Here is a 24,661-nt window from a genome sequence, read left to right as displayed (position 1 = left end):
TCTCTGGGTTCTGCTGGCAAGGACAGAGTCATAATCAGCAACTCACAGTGTTTGCCCTGGTCCGGCCCCGGTGAGAGAACCCTCTCTGAGCGGTGGTGTCAGTGGTCTAGGGCCCCAAATGCTCACCCCCAGGCAAACAGTGCCCTCCACAGAGCTCAGGTGTTGATCATCCAATACATCATTGCTTTCAAACTGTCCAAAGGTAGGAGAAAATAGAGTTAATAAAGGCAACGACAGCTTCATTTTTCACCAAAAGTTAGAACTTATTTATTCTTGATTAAGCAGAATAATTCTGAAATAACTTCTGTTCATATCATTAAATTAAATTAAATTAAATTAAATTAAATTAAATTAAATGATATGAATGCCAGGCTTGCCTCTCCTTGCAGTGACGTGTCCTCCCTACATTGGCTTTGTCTCCCTGTCAAGACGGTGCCCTGGAGGGAGCACCATTTCTCAGGTCCCCTTCACAGCCCTTAGGATGGGTGGACCAGCAGCCAAGGCACGGATAAGGTGTGACCACCCTGATCACACTGATTGTCTCCAGTGCCCCCAGGGATGGCCGTCTGGGGCCAAGTCCTCCTGGAAGTCTCGAGAGTCTCTTCCATGCCTGGGTTGCCCATACCCACTCAGGTGGGAGCCCCCCTACTTGGGGAGGTGGAGGATCACCCTGACTCATCTGCCAAAGCTCTGGCCTTTTCAGACCAGATCCTCACATCCATTTCTCCTAACAGGCTTGTCTATCCATCACTAACTCTCCTCCTGAGAACGCTTTCTAGATATATCTCTATTATAAATGCATGATTACCTCATTGTGCAGATAAGAAACTTGGCTTCGAGAATTTACGTGACTTCGCCAAGGCCATAAAACCCTGAGTAGCGGTCTGAGATTCGAACCTGTAGCTAGGCTATTAAGTGACTTCCAGAGCCGTCCATCCACAGCGGTGTTTTCCCTCCGCAGGTCCCATCTCTGCAGCAACGTCTTCCTATGGAAAACGTCCTTGGAAAACGCTGACAGAGTCTTTTGAGCCTCGGCCGCACCCGTCACTCGCGCAGCATCCGGAAGTAGCGGGCAGTTGGCAGGAAGTGGGGCTGTGCGGCCCGGGTGTAGCTGGAGAAGTCGCCGAGGCGCGGCCACTCGCGGGAGTGGCGACTGGTGTTGCGGCGCCCGCGATCGACAGGCTCAGGTGAGTAACGGCGGCCAGAGAGGAGGCCGCGGCGGCGCTCCCTGCCGAGCTGGGCTGCGCTTCCCGGCGCGGGCTGCGGGCACCTGTCCAAGGCCCGGCTCTAGGGAGAACCTCGGCGACCCGGAGTTGTGTGGCCTTTGGCAGGCTGCTTACCTGAACCTTGAGTTTTCCTCTGTGAGACGGAGATATAACAGTACTTATTTCACAGGTCTGTTGTGAGAGCGTAGTGAGATATTCTGCCGCTTCTCTTATCACACTTCAATATGCATGCGATTCCCTGGAATCTGGAGGTTCGGATTCTGTAAGCCTGGGGTGGGGCCTGAGATTCTGCGTTTCTCACCAGTTTCCAGGTGAGGCTGATGCCGCTGCTCCGCAGGCCGCACTTTGAGCAGCAGGGCCCTGCGGCATTTTGCTTAGTACCTGGGACAGGTTGAGTCTTCAGTAAATATCAATACGATATATACCCTTTCCCCATTTTTTAACAGATAGTTTCTGGTTGCACAAGTCTAAGGGTGTTATTGATGTCCCCCTCCCTTTTTTTTTCTCCAGGGATAAGAAAAAGAATTGCCATTTCTCTTTCCGTACAAATCATGACACAGCTCTTCTTTTCTGACTCAGGGAGCTTTGGGGCCTTTCCATACCAGTTACGTTCATGGGCCTCCTCGGGTGATGCTTCATTGCCCACTCACTGCAGACCCTTGGACGGGGCTTCATCCTGTGGAGCTGGAGCCAAGTGCTTTAGCACCAACATGGCTAATGTTTTGTGCTTTAGTCATTTGTTGCTGCTGGAATCTGAATTTATGTTTTCTGCACTTTGCTCACACTTTGTGAATAGTAGGAACGGTCGCCTAGATTCTGTGACTCACTGCTCTGAATGGCCTTGGGCAAGCTCTGGGATGAATTTGCTTTTGCCTGGTAGACCAGAATAAAACCTAAAGACTCTGGGCTGCATAAGACAACTGAGACAGTGAGGTTTTTGGCAGTTATGCACATCTAACTTGTCAGTATGATTTTCTTCCCCATTCATTGGTTTATTTTTCCTGGTCCCCAACAAAGCCTTGTCATTCATCATGCAAATAAGTCAACTTTGATACCAAAGAATTCTGATGTTTCCCCTTCACTTGTCTGAAATACTATACTGTGCAGCCTTGCAAATCTAGGAAAACAGATAAAACCAAATGTTTGGTTGTGCTAACAGTGATAGGTACTTGGACTGTTTATTTGGAAATTTTTTCACATGATTGTGGGTGCAGGTAGTTTACATGTTGGGATTTTTGTCAATCCTCTCGTAGACTGCAGTGCCTAGAGAAAGTTCGTTTTTTGCTATTTTAATTCTCAGGGCTACTCAACACGTTATTTGCTAAAAGAAAAATGGAGTTTGAAGTATCCATTTATTTGTGGTAATTTTATCAGGATATAAGTGGGTTAAATTTTTCTAGCAAAAGAATCAAATCAGAATTAAGGGATGAGATCCGGTAACTGGTAAATTGAATATGCTGAGGGTGTCATATACTTAATCTACAGTTAGCATGGCTGCCTTCCTCCGCCTGGCTCCCCTCCTCTAACTTCTGGACTGTAGTTTAAAACGAAGCTATTCGGCCTTGCTCAGACCTGTACCTGGAAGGTGGAAAGGTAAGATTTCTCACTCTTGTGAAATCACATCATTCAGGGTGGTTTGGACAGTGCCTTTCAGAACAGCCATGGTTGGTCCAGTGGTCTCTGAGGCTCCACTCTGGTTCTTTAGGACCCCTAAAGAGGAGATGGAAAGGAGAGTATCCTTGGGGCACTTAACTAGGAAAGGGGTTTTGTGAAATGATGTCACATAAATTTGAACCTTTAGAGGAGGCATCGGGAGTTATTGATTGGGCATCTCATAGTGTTCTCTTTCCAGCTTTCTTATGGATTGTCTGGGAGCCCTTAAGTAAGGAGGAACTAACTCTCAGCTATATTTCTCTCTATCTGGGCAAAACATTCTGGCCTCCTCTCCTTTGTAGTGCCTTTTCCCCCCACTCTTCTGCTTTATTGATTCTATATCTTCCTTGTGTTTCTTCCCTTTCCTTCTCCACAGTACTTAATACCCAGCTTCTGAAGTGGTTATATTTCAGATCTGTATACATAGATATGGTGTCTATACAGTTGTGCTAAAAGTTGCATGGTGAAAAAGTGAGTAGCTGCTGTTTGCCATTTGCTATTTCACTCTGCATGGCTCTAAGATTATTTATTTTGTCATCGTTCTGTTACTGGGCATCCACAGAGAAGTTCTACAGACAATAGGAAGTGCTTGTACTAGAAATAACTTTTCAGCATTTTCCTTGAGTATGTAGGTTGCTTTCTCTATTCACTGATTGTCTTTTTTCTTTTTATATATTTATTTTTATTTATTTATTTTGGCTGCACTGGGTCTTAGTTGCAGCACATGGGATCTTCGTTGTGGCATGCGGGATCTAGTTTCCCGACCAGGGATGGAACCTGGGCCCCCTGCATTGGCAGCATGGAGTCTTACCCACTGGACCACCAGAGAAGTCCCTGATTGTCTTCTTGAAGAACACTTCAATTTCCTGTTAGAACATGCATTTTGTAAATTTAAGTTTTTAAATTAAAAATACATGGCTTGGGGCTTCCCTGGTGGCGCAGTGGTTAAGAATCAGCCTGCCGATGCAGGGGACACGGGTTCGAGCCCTGGTCCGGGAAGATCCCGTATGCCGCGGAGCAACTAAGCCCATGTGCCACAACTATTGAGCCTGTGCTCTAGAGCCCGTGAGCCACAACTACTGAGCCATACGCCACAACTACTGAAGCCCATGCGCCTAGAGCCCGTGCTCCGCAACAAGAGAAGCCACCGCAGTGAGAAGCCTGCACACCACAACGAAGAGTAGCCCCCACTCGTCACAAGTAAAAGAAAGCCCACGTGCAGCAACGAGGATCCAACGCAGCCAAAAATAAATAAATAAATTTATTAAGAAAAAAAAATATATGTGGCTTATGTAGTTAAATTCCCTGGTGGCCCAGTGGTTAGGACTCTGCGCTTTCACTGCCAAGGGCACAGGTTCAATCCCTGGTCCAGGAACTAAGATTCCACAAGCCATGCAGCGCCACCAAAAAAAAAGAAAAAAAAAGAAGGCAAATAGTTTGACAGATCTTGTAACACTAAAATTAATTCCCTTTCTTTTCTCCCTCCATTTTTGTTACCCAGAGGCACTTTTCAACTATTTGGCTGTTTCTTTTGGCATTCATTGGTGTATTTCTAAATAACATTTGTGTTTCTATTTCTTGATTTCTAGGCTATATCTATGCCTATAAAATCTTTTGACTTCTTTGTTATGGACTTTGATGCTCTAGATCTCTTGTATCACTACTCAGTTTTCTTCTACCCCACTTCCCCTCCCTTTAATGTCCCAACATAGGTTGCTCATAATTTTTGGTGAGGCAGATATTCAAGGTTTATATAAGTAAGATTATGTTATTATTGTTTACAGCTGAGTAAGGAGAGTAATGTGATAACATATTCTGTCTTGTACAACTTTTTTGTGTTGTTTGGAATTAATCATTTTTGTTGGTCCTCAGATTACCCGTCAGAAATGTAAATCTTCTCTCCTATGTAATATCCATCTCCTCCAGCATAAACTAGTTGCTCTTTGTGTCTGCTCACAGCTGTAGTCCTGGGATCTTCCTTCATCATTATCCTGGGGTTTCCCTTTACTTCCCTTCTATGTTGAACTTATGTATAAACTTCAATTATAGTTCTCTTTACCTTAATACTGGGGCATCTTGTAAACTCATTCCTTCATGTAGATTTTGGTCTTTGAGATCTTCTTTTTGTTCTTTTTATAAGTAGTATATACTAGTGATAGCTAGGATCTTAGACTATTAGAGGTATGAGGAGCTTTTGGGCTCACCTAGTTCTAGTCCTCTAGCTTCCTGGCACCTGGAAACCGTATAGATTGTTTGGGGTCCTCCCCACACCCCTGTCTGGAATCTGACTCCCCTTCTTGTCTCTCCAATACACTAGCAATGTGGGTTTTGGAATCAGATAATCTTTAATGTGATGTCAAACCCCATTCTGTCCCTTGGCTGTGTAATCTTCAGCAGGTTTCTTAATCTTGTGAAGACTCTTTTTCCTTATCAACAATATGGAGATAATAAAACTTACCTTACAGAAAAGTTGTAAGGATTGGAACTGATGCAGATAAAGCAACTCATTGAAGGCTTGGCACAGTAGAGACCCTAAGACAGTTGTGGCTCTTGTTATTTCCATCTTGGGACTTAGCCTGTATTTTTTTTTTTTTTTTTTTTTTTTTTTGGCTGTGCCGCGCAGCATGTGGAATCTTAGTTCCCAGACCAGGGATTGAACCCACGCCCCCCTGCATTGGAAGCGTGAAGTCTTATCACTGGACCAGCAGGGAAGTCCCTTCGCCTGTATCAAAAAGAGCCACATCAAGTCAAAACATTGGATCTACACCAGTCAAACATTGATGTTCCACATGGTTCTTTTGTTCATTTCAGGACCACATACAGTAATCTCATTAAGTACTCTTAGGTAGTATTAATTGCAGTAACTTAAATTATTTAATGTGCTTTTGAAATTATATTATTGGGACTTCCCTGGTGGCACAGTGGTTAAGCATCTGCCTGCCAGTGCAGGGCACACGGGTTCGAGCCCTGGTCCGGGATGATCCCACATGCCGTGGAGCAACTAAGCCCATGTGCCACAACTACTGAGCCTGTGCTCTAGAGCCTGTGAGCCACAACTGCTGAAGCCCGTGCACCTAGAGCCCGTGCTCCATAACAAGAGAAGCCACCACAATGAGAAGCCCACGCACTGCAAGGAAGAGAAGCCCTCGCTTGCCACAAATAAAGACCGCGTGCAGCAATAAAGACCCAACACACCCAAAAATAAAAATAAATTAATTAATTAAAAAATAAAATAAAATAAAAAATAAAATAAAATAAAATAATATTATTTATAAACGTATTTGTTAAATTAATCCATGTACTCTTCTATTTAACAGTTTTAACCCCAATAAAAAGGGAAAAAAAGTTAATTTATCAAAGGTGTAGCAGAAAGTCTCCCAACAAAGAAGCTACATAGTTACTTTCCTTTTATATAAGTATTGGGTTGGTCAAAAAGTTCATTTGGGAAAACCCGAATGAACTTTTTGGCCAACCCAGTGTATTTTAAGTGATGGCACTTGTTGTGTTCTGTTTGTTCCATTGACTATTTGTATGTACTTTTCCATGTGTTGATGCCTGACATACACTTATTCTGTAAATCACCCTCCTCCTTCTGGAGAGACATATGGGTTTTCAGTTTTTTGCTATTGTTAAAAAAAAATTTTGTCTTTTTTTTTTTTTTAAGTTATTTCTTCAGATCTAGTTCCCAAGATGAGAAGAAGAACTTTGAACAATTGCTTTAGTTGCACGTTGTGTTGAACTAAATTTAGATTCCAGGTTCCAAAACAGGTATTCTTTTTTTTTTTTTTTTAATATTTATTGATTTATTTATTTGGCTGCGTCAGGTCTCAGTTGCAGCATGCAGGACCTTTGTTGCGGCATGCGGGCGTTGCGGAGTGCAGGCTTCTCTCTAGTTGTGGCACGCAGGCTCCAGAGTGCGTGGGCTCAGTAGTTGCGGCATGCGGGCTTAGTTGCCCTGCGGCATGTGGGATCTTAGTTCCCCGACCAGGGATCGAACCCACATCCCCTCCATTGGAAGGCAAATTCTTAACCACTGGACCACCAGGGAAGTCCTCTGAAACAGGTATTCTTAAAAGCCCTGTTCTGTCAGCTGAAAAGTTCCATTAATTGCTCTCTCCTTTGTTCCCACCATGCCTGTGCTGCAATATTAATTGAGATTCCTAGTGACTATTTTGAGGCATAAATCTTTAATTATCATCTAAGTGTTAAAGAAAAAATTATTTCAGTACTGTTTTTCTGATGTTTTCTAATTTTTAAAAAGTTGGCCGTATGCATTCAGAGGAGTAAGCTAATGGTCTATAGCAAACTTTTTCTGTAAAGGGCCAGATAGTAAATATTTTATGCTTTGCAGGCCATATATTCTCTGCCAAAATTACTCAACTCTGCTCTTGTAGTGAGAAAGCAGCCATAGACAATATTTAACAAATGGCCTGGCTATGTTCCGATAAAATTTTACTTAGAAAAACAGATGGAGGGCTGGATTTGGGCTCTGAGCCATAGTTTGCTAACACCTGATCTATAGCATCTGGACCCACAGATTGAAACATAGTGGGCAGAATGGTCCCCAGGCCACAGTAAGAAACCAAGCATATAAAGATTTGGCATGAGAGAATTCTGTTCTGGTTCAAAAAGAAATTAGAGCATACATTTCTGCCATCCAGAGAAGCCTGTGTAGCTGGGCTACCTGAAAAAAGCTACTGGCCTGCCCTGCAGTCCTCTATTTCTTATGCTGTGGGCTCTGGAAGGAAGGGACTGACAGGGGAGTTGCTTAGGCATTTCAGAAAGTCATTCTGGCACCCTTAGAACCCTCATGGGATTTTCTGCAGCAAGAGCCCTGTCTGGTCCATATCTTGGCAGCTTAGGGCTCCCTGGGTGTTCTTTGTCAGGCCTTGGCATTTCTCAAGTGGAGGGAAAGACAATAAACATTGAAAGCAAGAGTACAGCAGAGTCATTTTCATAGCCTCTCATGGTTTCTACTGTAGGAGAAAAATGGGACTTGTGCTGCTCACAGGCAGGATAATCAACACCTGACTCACTGGAAGCATTGCTAATCTGCCTCCTCCAGAGGAAAGCTGTGCTGCCCCCTTGTCAGCAGGGCAGTTGCATGAATTGGTGCTCCCTGAGCCCAGCTTTGAGATGCTCTTTGTGTCCCACCCATGAATTGACAGTGAGTAGGGCCTGAGCCTTCTGCCCTCCCCCACCAAAGTGGGTGAGTTTTTTTTTTTTTAATTTTTTTGGAGTATCGTTGCTTTACAATGCTGTGTTAGTTTCTGCTGTACAGCAAAGTGAATCAGTTATACATATACATAGCCCCTCTTTTTTAGTTTTCCTTCCCATTTAGGTCACCACAGAGCACTGAGTAGAGTTCTCTGTGCTGTACAGTAGGTTCTCATTAGTTATCTATTTTATGCATAGTAGTGTATATATGTCAATCTCAATCTCCCAATTCATTCCACCCCCCACCCTTGGTATCCATACATTTGTTCTCTACATCTGTGTCTCTATTTCTTCTTTGCAGATGAGTTCATCTGTACCATTTTTTCTAGATTCCACATACAAGCTATATTATATGATATTTGTTTTTCTGACTTACTTCACTCTGTATGACCGTCTCTAGGTCTATCCACGTCTCTGCAAATGGCACAATTTCATTCCTTGTGAGTGAGTTTTTGAGTTTACTTCCCAAGTGCATGACTACTCTGTGATAGTGATTTAGACTGGAGAGGTCTGGAAGGAGGTTAGGCATCTTCTAAGAGGTACAGGAACAGCATTAGAACAACCAAATTCTGTAATCAAAAGGAGGAACAGGGAAGGTTATTGTGGGTATAATTAATTAAACTTTACCCCAAATCCCACTTTTTACTTTAGCTGTTAGTATGACAGCTTTTACCAACTTTCTTATTCTCCAATTATGCTCTTTATGTGTTGATATCAAAGAGGTGGAATAGATTGCTCACTTTTGTTCCCAGCTTTCTTTTTGGAAATCTGCCTGCCTCCTTCCTGTTGGATGTTAGTGGAACAGCTGTTTCTAAGCATAAAGGAAGTCTGTCCAGAGGACAAAGGAAGTTCAGACTGAGGAGCAGTCCGAAGAACTGCCCAATAGTACCCTGGGTTTGGGGCTTTCCTATGCCTTTATGCAAGGTACTTGGGGTTTATCCTTGATGTATGCTGTCTTGTGGTTTGGGCGTTCACCAGCATTGAACTTACTTGAGTGGACAGTGGTGTAGTTTTAATCCATTTTTTATAGTGTGTAAATTTTGGTATTATGATAGGTGGAAGCCACTTACTCTTCATCTACCCTTCTTTCAGTATCTGGCACCAATTCTGGCCCAGTCATTTGTGATGCATGGCTCTTGTGATATGCCGAAGATTTCCAGGCAGTTTCTGTGGAATGCCTTCCCATCCAGCTCTAATCAAGAACCATGTAAACAAGAAATTGCTTGGTCAGACCTGTGAGGACTGTGTTCTGACTGCCAAAATGATCAGTACTGACACCAGAATGGCAGCCACTCTCAAGCTGTTAAAACCTTTAAGATATCGAGCTTTTTGCAATCCTTTTACCTACAGTGCAACCCAAAGTGTGGCATGTTGGAATATGAGAAGCTGCACGTGGCACAAAGGACAGGACTCTCCAGAAAACAGCCTCTGCCATCCTGCCAAGAAAGTTAACATTTGTAGCACCTCTGCTTCTGGGAGAATTCTGACAATTAGCAGTACCCTCCCCAGTTTGGAAGTCAGCAGGGCTTCTGCCTCTAAGGCCAGCACGTTGAAGCCGGGCTCACCCAGGGCCATGAGAGTTGATGAAGAGGATGTAGAAACTTTTGATTCCTTTGAAGACCCTCGAGTTTTCCTACAGCTAAGACCAGAATACCAGCTTCACAGCTATAACAGGTCTGAGACTTGTCAGCCCCTGTCTGTTTCAGAAGGTGAACTAATTTTGCACAAAGTCACAGTTTATCAAGATAATCTCCAGCCTCAAATTATTGCTGACTATTTTTGTAAGCTGAGCTCTTTGCCTGCAGAGCAGCATCCTGTTTTGCTGTCCAGTGCCAGCTTTGCTCTGCTCTGCCAGCTGAGTGTGAAAAACATAAATCTCTTTGATGCCCCAGATCTGATCAGTATTTTGAAAGCCTTTGTCAGTTTAGGAATTCCTCATTCCCATTCAATGCTAGATGTGTTTGAAACCAAATTTTGCCATAAGGTATGGGAGATGAGTCTGGATCAACTTCTCTTGGTGGCTGACCTCTGGCGGTACTTGGGCCGCAGAGTACCTCGGTTTTTAAAAATCTTTTTTAGTTATCTTAATTTGCACTGGAAAGAGCTCTCCTTGTCCCAGCTGATTCACTTAATTTATATTATAGGTGAAAGTCGTCAGGCACCTCAGGACCTAATGAAAAAATTGGAGTCATTAATCCTCAAGTATATAGATTTGATCAGTTTAGAGGAGGTTGGTACAATCTGTTTGGGGTTTTTTAAATCAAGTAGTAGTCTCTCTGAATTTGTCATGCGGAAAATGGGAGACCTGGCTTGTGCTGACATGCAGCATCTGAGTAGTTATGCCTTAGTGAATATTCTTAAAATGTTCCGTTTCACTCATGTGGATCACGTAAATTTCATGAAACAGTTTGGACAGATTGCTCCTCAGCGAATTCCTTCCCTGGGAGTTCAAGGTGTCATGCACCTGACTCTTGCCTGCTCGGCCTTACGCATCCTGGATGAAGGGGTAATGAATGCTGTGGCTGCTTCTTTGCCCCCTAGGGTAGCATACTGTCGAAGTAAAGATGTTGCCAAGATTCTGTGGTCATTTGGAACTCTGAATTATAAGCCACCCAATGCAGAAGAGTTTTATTCTAGCCTGATAAATGAGATTCACAGAAAGATGCCTGAGTTCAACCGATACCCAGAACACCTGCTCACCTGCCTGCTGGGCCTGGCATTTTCTGAGTACTTTCCAGTAGAGCTCATAGATTTCGCTTTGAGTCCAGGGTTTGTCAGGTTAGCTCAGGAGAGAAGTAAGTTTGAGGTCACCAAGGAGCTGTATACTCTTGATGGTACAGTTGGCATTGAGTGTCCAGATTACAGAGGCAATCGTCTTAGTTCTCACCTTCAGCAAAAGGCATTGGAAATGCTGTGGAATTTAGCAAGGAAGGATATGAACTCAAAGCCTGAATTCCTAGAAGCTCTCTTTTTACTTGAGACCATGTTGGGTGGGCCCCAGTATGTCAAACACCATATGATTTTGCCTCATACCCGATCTTCTGATTTAGAGGTTCAGCTTGATGTTAACATGAAGCCATTACCATTTAACAGAGAAGCCACACCAACTGAAGATGTAGCCAAATTAAGGCTTAAGCATGTGGGAATCAGCCTTACAGATGATTTGATGAATCAGCTACTAAAAGGGAAATCAAGAGGGCATTTGCAGGGGGAAACTGAGTCAGACAGTGGGCAGCAGCCCATGAAATTAGAGGAGAAGGCGGCCATACCTATGGGGAGCTCCCTTTGCAATACAGCAGACAGATTGGAGGCCATGGAGATGGCTGGCCTGTGCCCCCCGGCCTGCAGGCAGGCCCCACAAGTGAAGCTGGCTATTCAGTTGACAAACAAGAACCAGTATTGCTATGGTTCCAGGGATCTGCTTGGACTACATAATATGAAGAGGCGGCAGCTGAATCAGCTTGGGTACCATGTGGTGGAGTTATCTCACTGGGAATGGCTCCCGCTACTGAAACGAACTCGCTTAGAAAAGCTGGCCTTTCTCCATGAGAAAGTGTTCACCTCTGCTCTCTGAAGGGCCTTCAGGGTCATTTCTAGTCATAAATGCTGTAGATGTGCACTGTGCCAGGTGTTGTGAAACAGTTATAAAAGCCAGAATGTAGATTTGGTAATAAAATCTCTGTTGAGGAGACTTAGTTGTGTTCTTGTCTGTGGCAGATAGAAGCTAGCCTACGTTACTGTGAATTAATTGTAACCTGGTTCAGTTGTATAAGTTGCTGTTAATTTGTGCAGGTAAATAATAAACATCTTAAAATGTCTTATGGTCAAATAACTCCTATCTCATTTTCCTTTCTGTTTACCGGCCTCATCTCATGGTTATTTTGAATTTTTAGGACAGAAGTGTAGTCAGGCATTGTCTAAAGCTCATTTTAAAAAAGTGGTTTTCTTATACTTCGTTTTAAATAAGAATCTTTTACAGCTTCACTTACATTTCACCATTTTTCCCCCATGCATGTTTTCTTCACACCCTCTAAAATTAAAGTCCTTTTCATTTTCGTTTAATTTGGTTGGTTGTCCTTAGTTGCTGGTTCTTCCTGTTTCAAAGAACCATTTCAGAATTAGCTTAATATCTTCCTCTTAGCCCCCTCGTCTGCATTTCTACTTCTCTTACATAATTCCTCCTCACCCCACTCCCAAGGATATTTTCTCCTTAAAATTGGACCTAGAAGAGTAGAATTACATGAGTGCCTGTTGGGCCAGTGGTTCCCAAATCTGGTGACCAGGCAGAATGTTTTTCATGGCAAGTAGCTCTGACAAGAAGGAAATGTACTACTCCCATAATATGTGGTCTAGGGGGCTTCAGGTTTGTATTAGAGCCGCAAGCATAAGAAGATTATATATATGTAAGAAACTTAATACAGGTAACTTTTATAAACACTTGGGGTCTATGAGAATTTGTTTTAAAATGGACTCCTCCCACCATTATTTAGGTTCCTCTCAAAAGTCACTTCCCCATCCATGCTAACTAAAATTACCCCATTGGCCTTTGATCATGCTTTGTCACCTTCAGCTTCATTATCCTCATTGCATTCAGCAGTATCAGAAATTATTCTTTATTTACTTACTGGTTTCCCTGTTGGAAGGTAGCTCCTTGAGTTAACTTTGTCTAGAATTTATCTGCAGTGCCTAGAATGGGTCCTGGGACATAATAATGTTTAGTGAGTGTGGTTGGGGAATTTAGAGTGGTTGGGCATTGCTGGAGAGTTGGGGGTAGAAGGAAGGCAGAGGGTGAGGCTAGAGAGAGAGAATATCTGGGTCACAAGCCTTATGGCCTTGTTAAAGAGCCTAGGTTTACAGGGGCTAGAGTGCCTCTAAAGGGTCTAAGTCAGGGAGTAATTGAGAGATTCATGTTTTAGAAACGTTAGGTAAAAAGCAGGATAGAACTAGACTGAGTGGTGTGGGTGTGCGAGATCAATCAGGGAGAATATTTCACAAATGTGTGCAAGAGCTCATGTGAGAGACAATGAAGGCCAAAATTATGGGAATGGAAAGTTTAAATTTCAAAGATGTTTGGAAGGGGAAAAAGATCAATACTTGCTAATTGATCAGTTTGGGGAGTGATGATTTTAGTGCCTAGATTGATAGGGAGTCAGCAACTAAAATTGAGACTAAAGCAGGAAATGTGTTTGGGTACAGAGTTAATGCTGAGTCTGCCTGGGTCATGCTGAGATGGGCCTCTAGGCAGAAGGGTCCAGGCTGGGGTCTCAAATGGGCATGAGGTCAGATGGCAGAACCATGAGTGAAATTGCCTAGGACAGGTGGAAAGTAGGTTATTGCAGGTAGGGAGGGGAAAAGATGACCAAGAGTAGAATACCAGAATTTATAGGGAGGGTAAAGCAAAGGGATCCAGTGATAAAGACAGGAAAAGAACAGTTAGATAATCAGACTTAGGAAAAAATAGGCGCATAGAAGTAAGTCTGGGCTCCCTAAGACCACTTTCACTAGAATGATTCACAGAACTAAGAAAAACTTATAGTTGTGGTTTATTATAGTGAAAGGATACAGATTAAAGTCAGCAAAAGAAAAAGGCACACAGTGTAGAGTCTAGGAAAGGGCAGTCACAAGCTTTCAGTTGTCCTTGTCCAGTGGAGACGTACAGTCTGCTCTTAGTTCATCCCAACAATGATGTTTGCCAATATGTACAGATACTGCCAGTCAGGGAAGCTCACCTGAGTCTTGGTGTGCAGGGTTGTTATTTGGGGTCAGTCATGTAGACATGGAGTGAGTGCCCACATGGCTGACCTTAGTTACTCAGTCCCCAGCCCCTCCAGAGGTCCAGCTTATACAGCATGACCCAAGGCTCCCACCATAAATTACTTTGTTAGTGTAAACTATCTGGTGTGACCCAAGGTCCTAGATGTATATATGACAGTCTTATCAGGCACAGTGTTCCAAAGGCTTAGAGATTATATCCCAGGACTTGGTGAAGTTTCTTTGGAATGTGCAAGACTTGAATACCCCAAACCTGCTGAGTTAACCTTTCACTGCACAGAAGCCAAGGGTAAAGAATATTTCAAAAAGGAAAGGGTTTGTATAGTCAGTTGCTAGGGAGAGAGCAATTAAGGCAAGAACTGAAAAATCTTCAATCAGTTTAGCAACTTGGATATCACTGATGACCTTAACAATAGCAATTTGAATTGAATTGTCAGGGCAAAAGCCAGACTGCGCACCTGTTGAATGAGTGGCGTTAAGGAATGGATTGCAAATATTGAGGCAATTCCTTGGGAACCTTTGAAGGGATGGGGAAACTTGAGCAGGATTTAGAATGGGACTAGGATTGCCAGATAAAATATAGTATGCCCAGTTAAATTTGAATTTCAGATAAGTAGTGAATAATGTTTTGTAAAATACATGTAAAATTGGCCATTTTAAACAAAGTGTACAATTCAGTGATATTTAGTACATTGATAGTGTTGTGTAGCCAGTCATCACTGTCTATTTGCAGAACAGTTTCTTCACCCCCAAAGGAAACTCCATACCCATTAAGCAGTCACCCTACATTTCCCCCTTCCTCAGACCCTGGCAGCCACTAATCTGCTTTGTCTCTATGGATTTGCATATATGGATATTTCATATAAATGGAATTGTACAATATGCAGCTTTCTGTGTCTGACTTCTTCTACTTAGCATAATATTTTCAAGGTTCATGCATGTTATAGCATGTACTAGTACTTCATTCCTTTTTATGGCCAAAAAATACTCCATTTCATATATATACAATATCTTATTTATCCACTCATCAGTTGATGGACATTGGGTTGTTTTCACATTTTAGCTGTTATGAATAGTGCTGCTGTGGACACTCACATACAAATTTTTGTTTGAACACCTGTTTTCAGTACTTTTGGGTATATACCTAGGAGTGAAATTGCTGGGTCATGTATTAATTCTATGTTTAACTTACTGAGGAACCACCATACTTCCGCAGTGGCTGTACCATTTTACATTCCTACCAGAATATACTAGGGTTCCAATTTCTCCACATCTTTGCTATTTAAAAAAAATAGCCATCCTAGTGGATGTGAAGTGATATCTCATTGTGGTTTTGATTTGCATTTCCCTAGTGACTGATGATGTTTAGTATCTTTTCAATCTTAATATCAAGTATTCCAACCCATGAACACAGGATGTCTTTCCATTTACTTAGCTCTTTAATTTCTTTCCTTTTTTTTTTTCCTTAAAATAAATTTATTTATTTATTTATTTAGGTTGTGTTGGGTCTTCTTCGTTGCTGTGCACGGGCTTTCCCTCTAGTTGTGGCGAGTGGGGTGCTACTCTTCGTTGCGGTGCGCGGGCTTCTCACTGCGGTGGCTTCTCTCGTTGCAGAGCACGGGCTCTAGGCGTGCAGGCTTCAGTAGCTGTGGCATGCGGGCTCTAGAGTGCAGGCTCAGTAGTTGTGACACATGGGCTTAGTTGCTCCGCAGCATGTGGGATCTTCCTGGACCAGGGCTTGAACCCGTGTCCCCTGCATTGGCAGGCAGATTCTTAACCACTGCACCACCAGGGAAGTCCAGTCTTTAGTTTCTTTCAACAACATTTTGTAGTTTTCAGTGTATAAGTTTTGCACCTTCTCAGTTAAATTTATTCCTAAGTATTTTATTCTTTTTGATGCTATTATAGATGGAATTTTCTTAATTTCCTTTATGAATTGCTCATTGCTAGTGTATAGAAATACAACTGATTTACCCTGCACCTTTGCTCAGTTCTTTTATTAGCTCTTCTAAGTTTTGTGTATGTATATGTGTATATTCTTTAGGATTTTCTATATATGGGATCATGTCATCTGTGTATAGAGATAGTTTTACTTCTTCCTTTCCACTTTGGATACTTCTTAATTTCATTTTCTTCCCTAATTGCTCTGGCTAGAACTTCTAGACAAAGTTGAATCGTAGTGGTAAAAGCAGGCATCCTCGTCTTGTTCCGGATCTTAGGGGGAATGCTTTTAGTCTTTCACCACTGAGTATGATATTAGCTGTGGATTTTTCGTAAATGTCCTTTATTGTGTTGAGGAAGTTCCTTTCTATTCGTAGTTTGCTGAATGTGCAATAAATAATTTTTTAGTGTATGTCCCAAGTAGTACATGGAACATTCTTACACTAAACAACCAACCAGAAAAATCCATTGTTTATCCAAATTTCAGATTTAAGTGGGCATTTAAAATTTTTATTTGCTAAATTGACAACCCTAGGAAAGACAAGGCTGGGTTCTTTTGAGGTGGCCGATGGGGGCAGAAGAGACTTGAATGTTGTTTACATGTTGAGGAAAGGGTCCAATAGTCAGAGATAAGTTGAAGATTCAAGAGAGAGACAAGAACAGATGGAGTAAGGCCCTGGAGGAGAAGGACAGAGTTAGGGTCAGGTTTGTATGTGAGGAGCTTGGTTGCCTTACCTGGGTTCCCATATAATTTTTCTGACACTGCTATTAAGGTACCGAGTAAATGGTATTAGAACCCTTCCCCATCTGAGCCTTGTTTTGATCCTGTGAGTTTCTTAAGAGTAAAAACTATGTCCACTTGTGCCTAGCAGAGTGTCTTGCACATAGTAAGCTCTTGAAGGGTGAATTGGCTCCAGGTGTATAACATTGCAAGCTTCTTTTGGGCCTACACCTGTGTTCTGGTCTTCCTGCTTCCCTCTCATCGGTGGGTGACTATGTGGGATAGGCTGGGACAGCTGTCTTTCATTTTAACCAGCTATAAAAAAATGCACACAAGTCAGATTTTTTTACTTGGATGGACCAGTAACTCAATTTAGAAATTATAAGAAGTATTGTACTTCTTTAAAAGCTGAAGTGCCCAATTTATGAAATTGCTCAGTGCCTTGGTATTCTACCCACTCTTTGATGCTAAATGCTTTTCTCTTATTTGACAGGTAATCTTTTTTTTTTTTATTCTGTAACCTGTTTGAGCCTAGTCTTTAAAATATGTGTATTTGCCAGAATTACTTTCCATTACATTTTCATGAGACTCAAAAATCAGCTTGTATAACTCAGCTATGGCAACTTCTTTGTAAGCCAAAGGAAGATGGATGCACAGGTGTCCAGAAAGTGCTATGGTCACCATATTCTCTTCTAAGTTATCCCTCCACACTTCCCCACCTCTAGGTTCTGAGTCTTCAGCAACAAAAAGGTTTGCTTGGCTGCTTTAAGCTCCAAGGAAGCACAGACAGAAACCTTCCAGATAGGATGTCCCAGTTTGCTTGGGACTTTCCTGGTTTTAGCACTGAAAGTTCCACGTTCTGAAAAAACCCCTCAGTCCTGGGTATACCATATTGTTGGTCACCCTACCTCTGGGTCCCTTCTCAGTCCTTCCCTTGCATTTTCCCTTCCTCAGCCTGAGTACAGGGAGGCAGAGGAGAAAGGTCTGTCTGCATGTGGACATCCAGTCCTGTAGGGGCTGTCAGCTGCAAGAAATACTCTGAGCATGTATCTAGAGCCTCATTCTTCTTTTTCTTTTTTAAATTTATTTATTTATTTATTTATGGGTGTGCCCAGGCTTTCTCTAGTTTTGGTGAGCGGGGGCTACTCTTCGTTGCAGTGCGCAGGCTTCTCATTGCGGTGGCTTCTCTTGTTGTGGAGCACGGGCTCTAGGCGCGCAGGCAGTAGTTGTGGCATACGGGCTCTAGAGCACAGGCTCAGTAGTTGTGGCGCATGGGCTTAGTTGCTCCGCAGTATCTGGGATTTTCCTGGACTAGGGCTTGAACCCATGTCCCCTGCATTAGCAGGTGGATTCTTAACCACTGCACCACCAGGGAAGTCCCTCAAGTTTGTTTCTTATAGTGTGGGTAGTGGAATTAAACTGGAGTCTTCAGTTGAGGAGCTTAGATCTGGGTGAGGAACTTTAAGACTTCTGTGGTAATAGAGTATTTGGATTTATAAAAGGACAGTACAAGGGATCCTTGTGATGGAACTGTTCTGTATCTTGACTTTGGTACACACAAAGTGATTACATAAATCTGTGCATAGAATAAAATTGCACAGAACTTAATAAACAGGCACACACAAATGAGTACATGTAAAACTGGTGAAATCTGAGTAGGATCAGTGGATCGTATCATTGTCAACTTCCTGGTAGTAATGTTGCACTATAACTATGCAAAATGTTATCATTGAGGGAAACTGGTTAAAGTTATGTGAGATCTCTTTGTATTGTTTCTTACCATGCACATGAATCTACAATGACCTAAAAATTAGAGGTTTAATTAAAATTTTTAAAAATAAAAGATTTCTTAGAAGATAACTTTGAAATCCTTGAGATACTCAGTAATGTGTTATACATAGTTCATTTTTCTCCTTCGTCCTCTTAAAAAATCCCTTCCTCTAAAAAAAAAAAATAAAGAAAATATCAAGGGAAAAACAGACTGCTAGTTTATTTCTAAGTAGTTTGTACTTTGATGTTCTTCTTTGATATCTTCAGAAAGCCATTTGCAAAGATAGCCCCTCATATAGTACAAAAAAGATAGTGTGAACACATCAGCCAGAGGAAAGGAAAACCACTTGAAGGGTGAATTGCCTCTAAGTGGTGCAGAATTGCTGTTGTCATCTCGGAGGTTAATGGCAGACTTTTTATTAGTGTCATTTCTCTCCCTAGTTATAAGCCTTCTATGACTTTCCTCTGACCAGTAGCTTTCAAATTCTTTTACTACAGCGCTTAGTAAGAAATACGTTTTTCATCAAAACCCAGAACAGAGTGTTTCATATGTACATATATCTGAAACTAAAGTTTCACAAAATACTGATCACCCTCATGTCTCATGTATGATGCATTCTGACCTTTTCTTTCTTTTCTCCTTAATTTTTTAAAATGCTGGTTACGGCTCAGTAATTTGAGTTCTTGATTCTTGATCTGCAGTTTGGAAACATACTGCCTCAGCGCACCAGGTAAAGTAGTCTAAAGCCCCTTGGTATGTCATTCAGGGCCCTTCCCATCACTACCATCTGCCTTTCCAGCCCTGCTTCCTTCAGCTAAGTGGCATATTCAGCATTTCCTGGATTGGCCTCACGTTGTCCTGTTTCTGTGCCTTGACTCTTACTGGTCCTTCTCCCTAGTGCCCTTCCCATTTTGTTCCTGTTCTTGTCTCTTGGCTCCTATAGTCAAGCACATATTGTACTATTTACCACTAGTATGTAGTATCTGTCCTTCTTCAGAGTTGCCCATGAGGTCAGACATGTGTCTTAGTTGTCTCTAGTTCAAACGTTACTCCTGTGAATTCTTCCCTGACTTCTGGGTATACCTTTGGCCAGTGTTTTCAGTCTTTTTCATCAAAAGCCACAGTACATTTTATATTGAACCTAGTATATATTTGTTACATGTATTTGTATAAAACTGAAACAAAAGTCTCATGAAATAATGCACTATGTGCACTTTGGTATTTTGTACTTTTTTAGTTCATATTTCTTTTCTTCAACCTATAACTTGATTTTAAAACAACAAATTGAAAAACATTGATTAGACCATCCTTCCCTACTCTTAATGTCATCTGTGAAAAGCTCTGTTACAAACCTTTGTATTCCGTAATCACTGTTGGAAGGAAGTTTGTAATGCTTCAAGACTTGAGGACAGGACCATGTTATTTAACTTTTATTCCCAAAAAAAGACTTATAGAGAATATTTACTGCAGCTTTTTTTCATAGTAAAAAAATTAAAAATATAAGTATTAGGTCAATGGAGAAATAAACTGTGTTTTAGTCATACAGTGGAATACTATGAAGAAGTTAAAATGAACAAACTAGATATACACATTTCAACATGAAAAAACTTAAAATAATGGTTAATAGAAAAGCATGTTGCAAGATAATACATGGTAAATTATCATTAAGGTACATTAATGAGACATGAACGTGGCAAAATGTTAGCATTTGCTAAATCTAGGTGGTGGGTAGAAGAGTGTCTACTATGTTATATTCTTTACCTTTTTATCTAAAATATTTTGTAATGAAAAAGTCTTTGTAATGAAAATTGATATCTGCTTATAAATATTTATTATCTTTCTATCTTATAATGCCATATTGTCTGGCTCCAAGCTGCTTCTTTGAACTGCAGGACACTTTAGCCATGATCTGTGGTCCCCAGCTTATACTCAGACACGGTCTCTCTTGTACTTATATGCCAAATTTGGATAAGGAGCCTATAATTTGTGAGTATTCACTGGAGAGTGTTTGCAGTGAATTCAGGTAGCTTGGCTATTTCCTAGGCAGTGCTGAGGAGGCCGTCTTCCTGGATGAGACTGCATTTTCATATGGTGAGCCATTCTTTTTTTTCTGTGTTAAGCATTAAGGCAGGAAAATACTTGCCTTAAAAGATCAGGAGTGTTGGAACCAGAGAGAGGAAAAGATCATACACAGACCTCAGTGGCAACCAGAGTCATACAGAATCCTACAATGTTTGGGCATCACTATTTCCTAAAGAAACAGATAACATGATTTGTAAGATTTTCTTTAAAGGGTCTGCTACTCTAATCCTGTAATGGCACAGTCACTTGTTTTAGTTTGCTCTCCAGTCCTAATTTGTTTTCAGTCACTTTTTCCCCAATCATTCTTTATTATTATTATTATTATTATTTTATTATTATTGTTATTAGACTATTTAAGAGTAGTTTTAGGCTTACAGAAAAATTGATCAAATAATACAGAGTACCCATATACGTCCTCTCCCTTGCATACAGTTTCCCTATTATTAACATCTTGCATTAATATGGTATATCTTATAATTGGTAAGCCAATATTGATATATTATTTTTATCTGACGTCCATAGTTTACATTAAGGTTTATTCTTTGTGTTGTACAGTTCTGTGGATTTTCACAAATGTATAATGCCATGTATTACAGTATCATACAGAATAGTTTTACCACCTGACCATTTCATTTTTATCTCCACTCCAGTTCCTAGCATAGGGCTTGTAAATGTTACATGAATGTGCAGTGTTATCTCATCTAAAATTAAATATGACCAATCAAATTCAGTAGAGTTTGAAAAACATTTAAAGAACAATCTTCCGCAACCAACTAGAGCCTATCTTAGGAATAAAAAGGTGGCTTAAAATTGGAAATTTTGGGACTTCCCTGGTGGCGCAGTGGTTAAGAATCTGCCTGCCAATGCAGGGGACACAGATTCGATCCCTGGTCCGGGAAGATCCCACATGCCGCGGAGCAACTAAGCCCATGCACCACAACTACTGAGCCTGCACTCTAGAGCCCACGAGCCACAACTACTGAGCCCCCGTGCCACAACTACTGAAGCGCACATGCCTAGAGCCCGAGCTCCAAAACAAGAGAAGCCACTGCAATGAGAAGCCCGCGCACGGCAACGAAGAGTAGCCCCTGCTCACCACAACTAGAGAAAGCCTGCGTGCAGCAACGAATACCCAACGCAGCTGAAAATAAATAAATAAATTAACTAATTAATTTTTAAAAATTGGAAAATGTGTTATATCTCATTAATCTGTCAAATAAGAAAAATAATAAAACTCAATACATAGAGACAATCTGAATTCAAAGCATATCCCTGATTTTCAAAAACCTATGAAAATCAGAGTGCTTTATTAACATAGAAAGAATATTTCAGTCTACCAATCAGCATTATGTTCAAAGATGAAACACTAGAGGCGTTTTCTAATGGGAACAAAACAAGCATGGCAACTCTAATATTATTTTATATAATTCTGGCAGTTCTAGCTAATACAGTAAGATGAGAGACAGAAATTAAGAGTTACCATTTTAAGAAAGAGGCTCTCATTATTATTGAGATTGTAGAACCGCCTGCCCCCCCGAATCCCTGAAAATTTGTTAAAATCAATGAGCTCAATAGGATAACTGAGGGACTCCCCTGGTGGTCCAATGGTTAAGACTCCTCACTTCCACTGCAGGGGGCCCAGGTTTGATCCCTGGTTGGGGAACTAAGATCCCTCTTGCTGTGTGGTGTGGCCAAATAAATAAATAAATAAAAAGATAACTGAACACATAATAAGGATACAAAAGTGAAAAGCTTTCCTAATATAGCAATAAGTGGTTAGAAAAATTAACAGTATAAAAGGATCCTATTCATAAATAGCAACCTTATCAAGAAACATGTAGGACCCTTAAAAAAAAATCAAGGGCTTGCCTGATGGCGCAGTGGTTAAGAATCCGCCTGCCAATGCAGGAGACATGGGTTTGAGCCCTGGTCCAGGAAAATCCCACATGCCACAGAGCAGCTAAGCCCGTGTGCCACAACTACTGAGCCTGCGCTCTAGAGCCCACGAGCCACAACTACGGAGCCCACATGCCACAACTATTGAAGCCCGTGCACCTAGAGCCCATGCTCCACAACAAGAGAAGCCACCACAATGAGAAACCTGTGCACTGCAACAAAGAGTAGCCCCCGCTCGCCGCAACTAGAGAAAACCCATGCCCAGCAACGAAGACCCAATGCAGCCAATAAATAAATAAATAAATAAATAAATTTATTTTAAAAAGTTATACTACGACAAAAAAAAAAGACAAAATCTGCTTAATATTTTTATCTTAGTATTACATAATAATAGTAAAAAGTTGCAAACAACCAAAATGTCCACCTATAAGAGGATGGTTTGTTATTTATTTATACCCCATCCTGTTCCAAAATGATTTTAAGGTAGCTTTCACAACATACATTAAAAATAAGTGAAGAATTCAGGCAGAGAGAAATTTGAGGTATGGGCCACAGATTTCATTCTGAGTTTTCTAGTAGCCAAAGTAAAGAAAAGATCATGATCAATTATATGATTCATATTCGTACTTAAAATATTGAGTTGATTGGAAGAAGCAACTGTTCCTAGTACTGAGACCAAAGAGAGAATTTTCTCATGGGTCTCAAAGAGAGGATGCCATGCAGAATAGAGAACGATCATTTTGACAACCTAATAAAACAGCACCCAACTTTATAGAGCTGTTTCGTATAAAATTCCTTGCTAATAGCCACACAGAACCAGTGAACTATTTGGTAAAGAGTATTTGCAGTGGGGCAAGGAATGTGGTCACATCTGGGCAACTGCATCTCATGCTACCATTTACTATTGTTTTTTTGTTTGTTTGTTTTGTTTTTTACTCAGTCCCATGTAATTAATTTTTTTTTCATCTTGATCTTTTGTTAGCACTTTTATGAGTTCATCAGTTTTTCATTAGAGTTCTGAAAATGCTTATTCATTCAGTTCAGCAGTACAGTCAGTTACCAGAAACCTGTACTTGTCAGAGTCTTTTCCATGAATTTCTTGAAGATGAAACCCTTTTATAGGAACATATTTGCAAAAGCATCAGAGTACACCCAGAACTGTCTGTAAATGACAAAAGACTTAAAAATGACCACAGTTAAAGATTTGATGAAAGTTCATAATAATGCAGTTGACAAGAAAATTTGTTTTTTCTGAGATATACATTTTAAAGTAATAACAAGGATTATGACTTATAACATTATACCAGAACATATAAGATTTTTAGAAATTTCATGTAATGTCTGAAACATTTATATTAACATATTTCCATACAAATAACCCAATGAGAGTTTAGTATTAGTTGTTTTGTTTGTTTGTTTGTTTATACTGCAGATTCTTATTAGGCATCAATTTTATACACATCAGTGTATACATGTCAATCCCAATCGCCCAATTCAGCACACCACCATCCCCAGCCCACCGCAGTTTTCCCCCTTTGGTGTCCATATGTCCATTCTCTACATCTGTGTCTCAACTTCTGCCCTGCAAACCGGCTCATCTGTACCATTTTTCTAGGTTCCACATACATGCGTTAATATACGATATTTGTTTTTCTCTTTCTGACTTACTTCACTCTGTATGACAGTCTCTAGATCCATCCACTTCTCAACAAATGACTCATTTTCGTTCCTTTTTATGGCTGAGTAATATTCCATTGTATATATGTACCACAACTTCTTTATCCATTCGTCTGTTGATGGGCATTTAGGTTGCTTCCATGACCTGGCTATTGTAAATAGTGCTGCAATGAACATTCGGGTGCATGTGTCTTTTTGAATTATGGTTTTCTCTGGGAAAATGCCCAGTAGTGGGATTGCTGGGTCATATGGTAATTCTATTTTTAGTTTTTTAAGGAACCTCCATATTGTTCTCCATAGTGGCTGTATCAATTTCCATTCCCACCAACAGTGCAAGAGGGTTCCCTTTTCTCCACACCCTCTCCAGCATTTGTTGTTTGTAGATTTTCTGATGATGCCCATTCTAACTGGTGTGAGGTGATACCTCATTGTAGTTTTGATGTGCATTTCTCTAATAATTAGCGATGTTGAGCATCTTTTCATGTGCTTCGTGGCCGTCTGTATGTCTTCTTTGGAGAAATGTCTATTTAGGTCTTCTGCCCATTTTTGGATTGGGGTGTTTGTATCTTTAATATTGAGCTACATGAGCTGTTTATATATTTTGGAGATTAATCCTTTGTCCATTGATTCGTTTGCAAATATTTTCTCCCATTCTGAGGGTTGTCTTTCTGTCTTGTTTATGGTTTCCTTTGCTGTGCAAAAGCT

General features: G+C 41.0%; 2 protein-coding genes across 16 annotated transcripts in view; both read left to right on the top strand.

Moving 5' to 3' along the window:
* The first annotated feature begins 1,059 nt into the window (after window positions 1-1,059).
* UBOX5 (U-box domain containing 5) overlaps window positions 1,060-24,661 on the top strand; it is a 45,749-nt gene continuing 22,147 nt past the window's right edge. For 4 of the 9 annotated variants that reach the window (XM_082428529.1, XM_082428528.1, XM_082428521.1 and 1 more), the window contains exon 1: window positions 2,712-2,819. The gene's annotated coding sequence lies outside the window, so the exon portion shown is untranslated. Of the gene's footprint in view, window positions 1,188-2,024; window positions 2,155-2,711; window positions 2,820-24,661 lie in introns of those variants that run through there. The other 5 variants (XM_082428526.1, XM_082428527.1, XM_082428524.1 and 2 more) reach the window with 5 other exon arrangements.
* FASTKD5 (FAST kinase domains 5) lies at window positions 1,076-11,928 on the top strand. 7 transcript variants are annotated; one of them, XM_082428495.1, is made up of 3 exons: window positions 1,088-1,187; window positions 6,544-6,647; window positions 9,189-11,928. In XM_082428495.1, the coding sequence occupies exon 3, from the start codon at window positions 9,226-9,228 to the stop codon at window positions 11,668-11,670; it is 2,445 nt and encodes an 814-aa protein (XP_082284621.1). In that variant the 5' UTR covers window positions 1,088-1,187; window positions 6,544-6,647; window positions 9,189-9,225; the 3' UTR covers window positions 11,671-11,928. The 7 variants fall into 7 exon arrangements, with proteins under 7 accessions (XP_082284622.1, XP_082284621.1, XP_082284619.1 ...); XM_082428493.1 differs by lacking the exon at window positions 1,088-1,187 and adding an exon at window positions 2,043-2,154; XM_082428491.1 differs by lacking the exon at window positions 1,088-1,187 and adding an exon at window positions 2,712-2,819.

Source organism: Balaenoptera physalus (assembly GCF_965194825.1).
Source record: "Balaenoptera physalus genome assembly, chromosome: 16".
In the NCBI taxonomy this organism is placed as follows: Eukaryota; Metazoa; Chordata; class Mammalia; order Artiodactyla; family Balaenopteridae; genus Balaenoptera; species Balaenoptera physalus.
The sequence above is the reverse complement of the archived record's forward strand: the minus strand, read 5'-3'. Positions and strand labels throughout refer to the sequence as shown.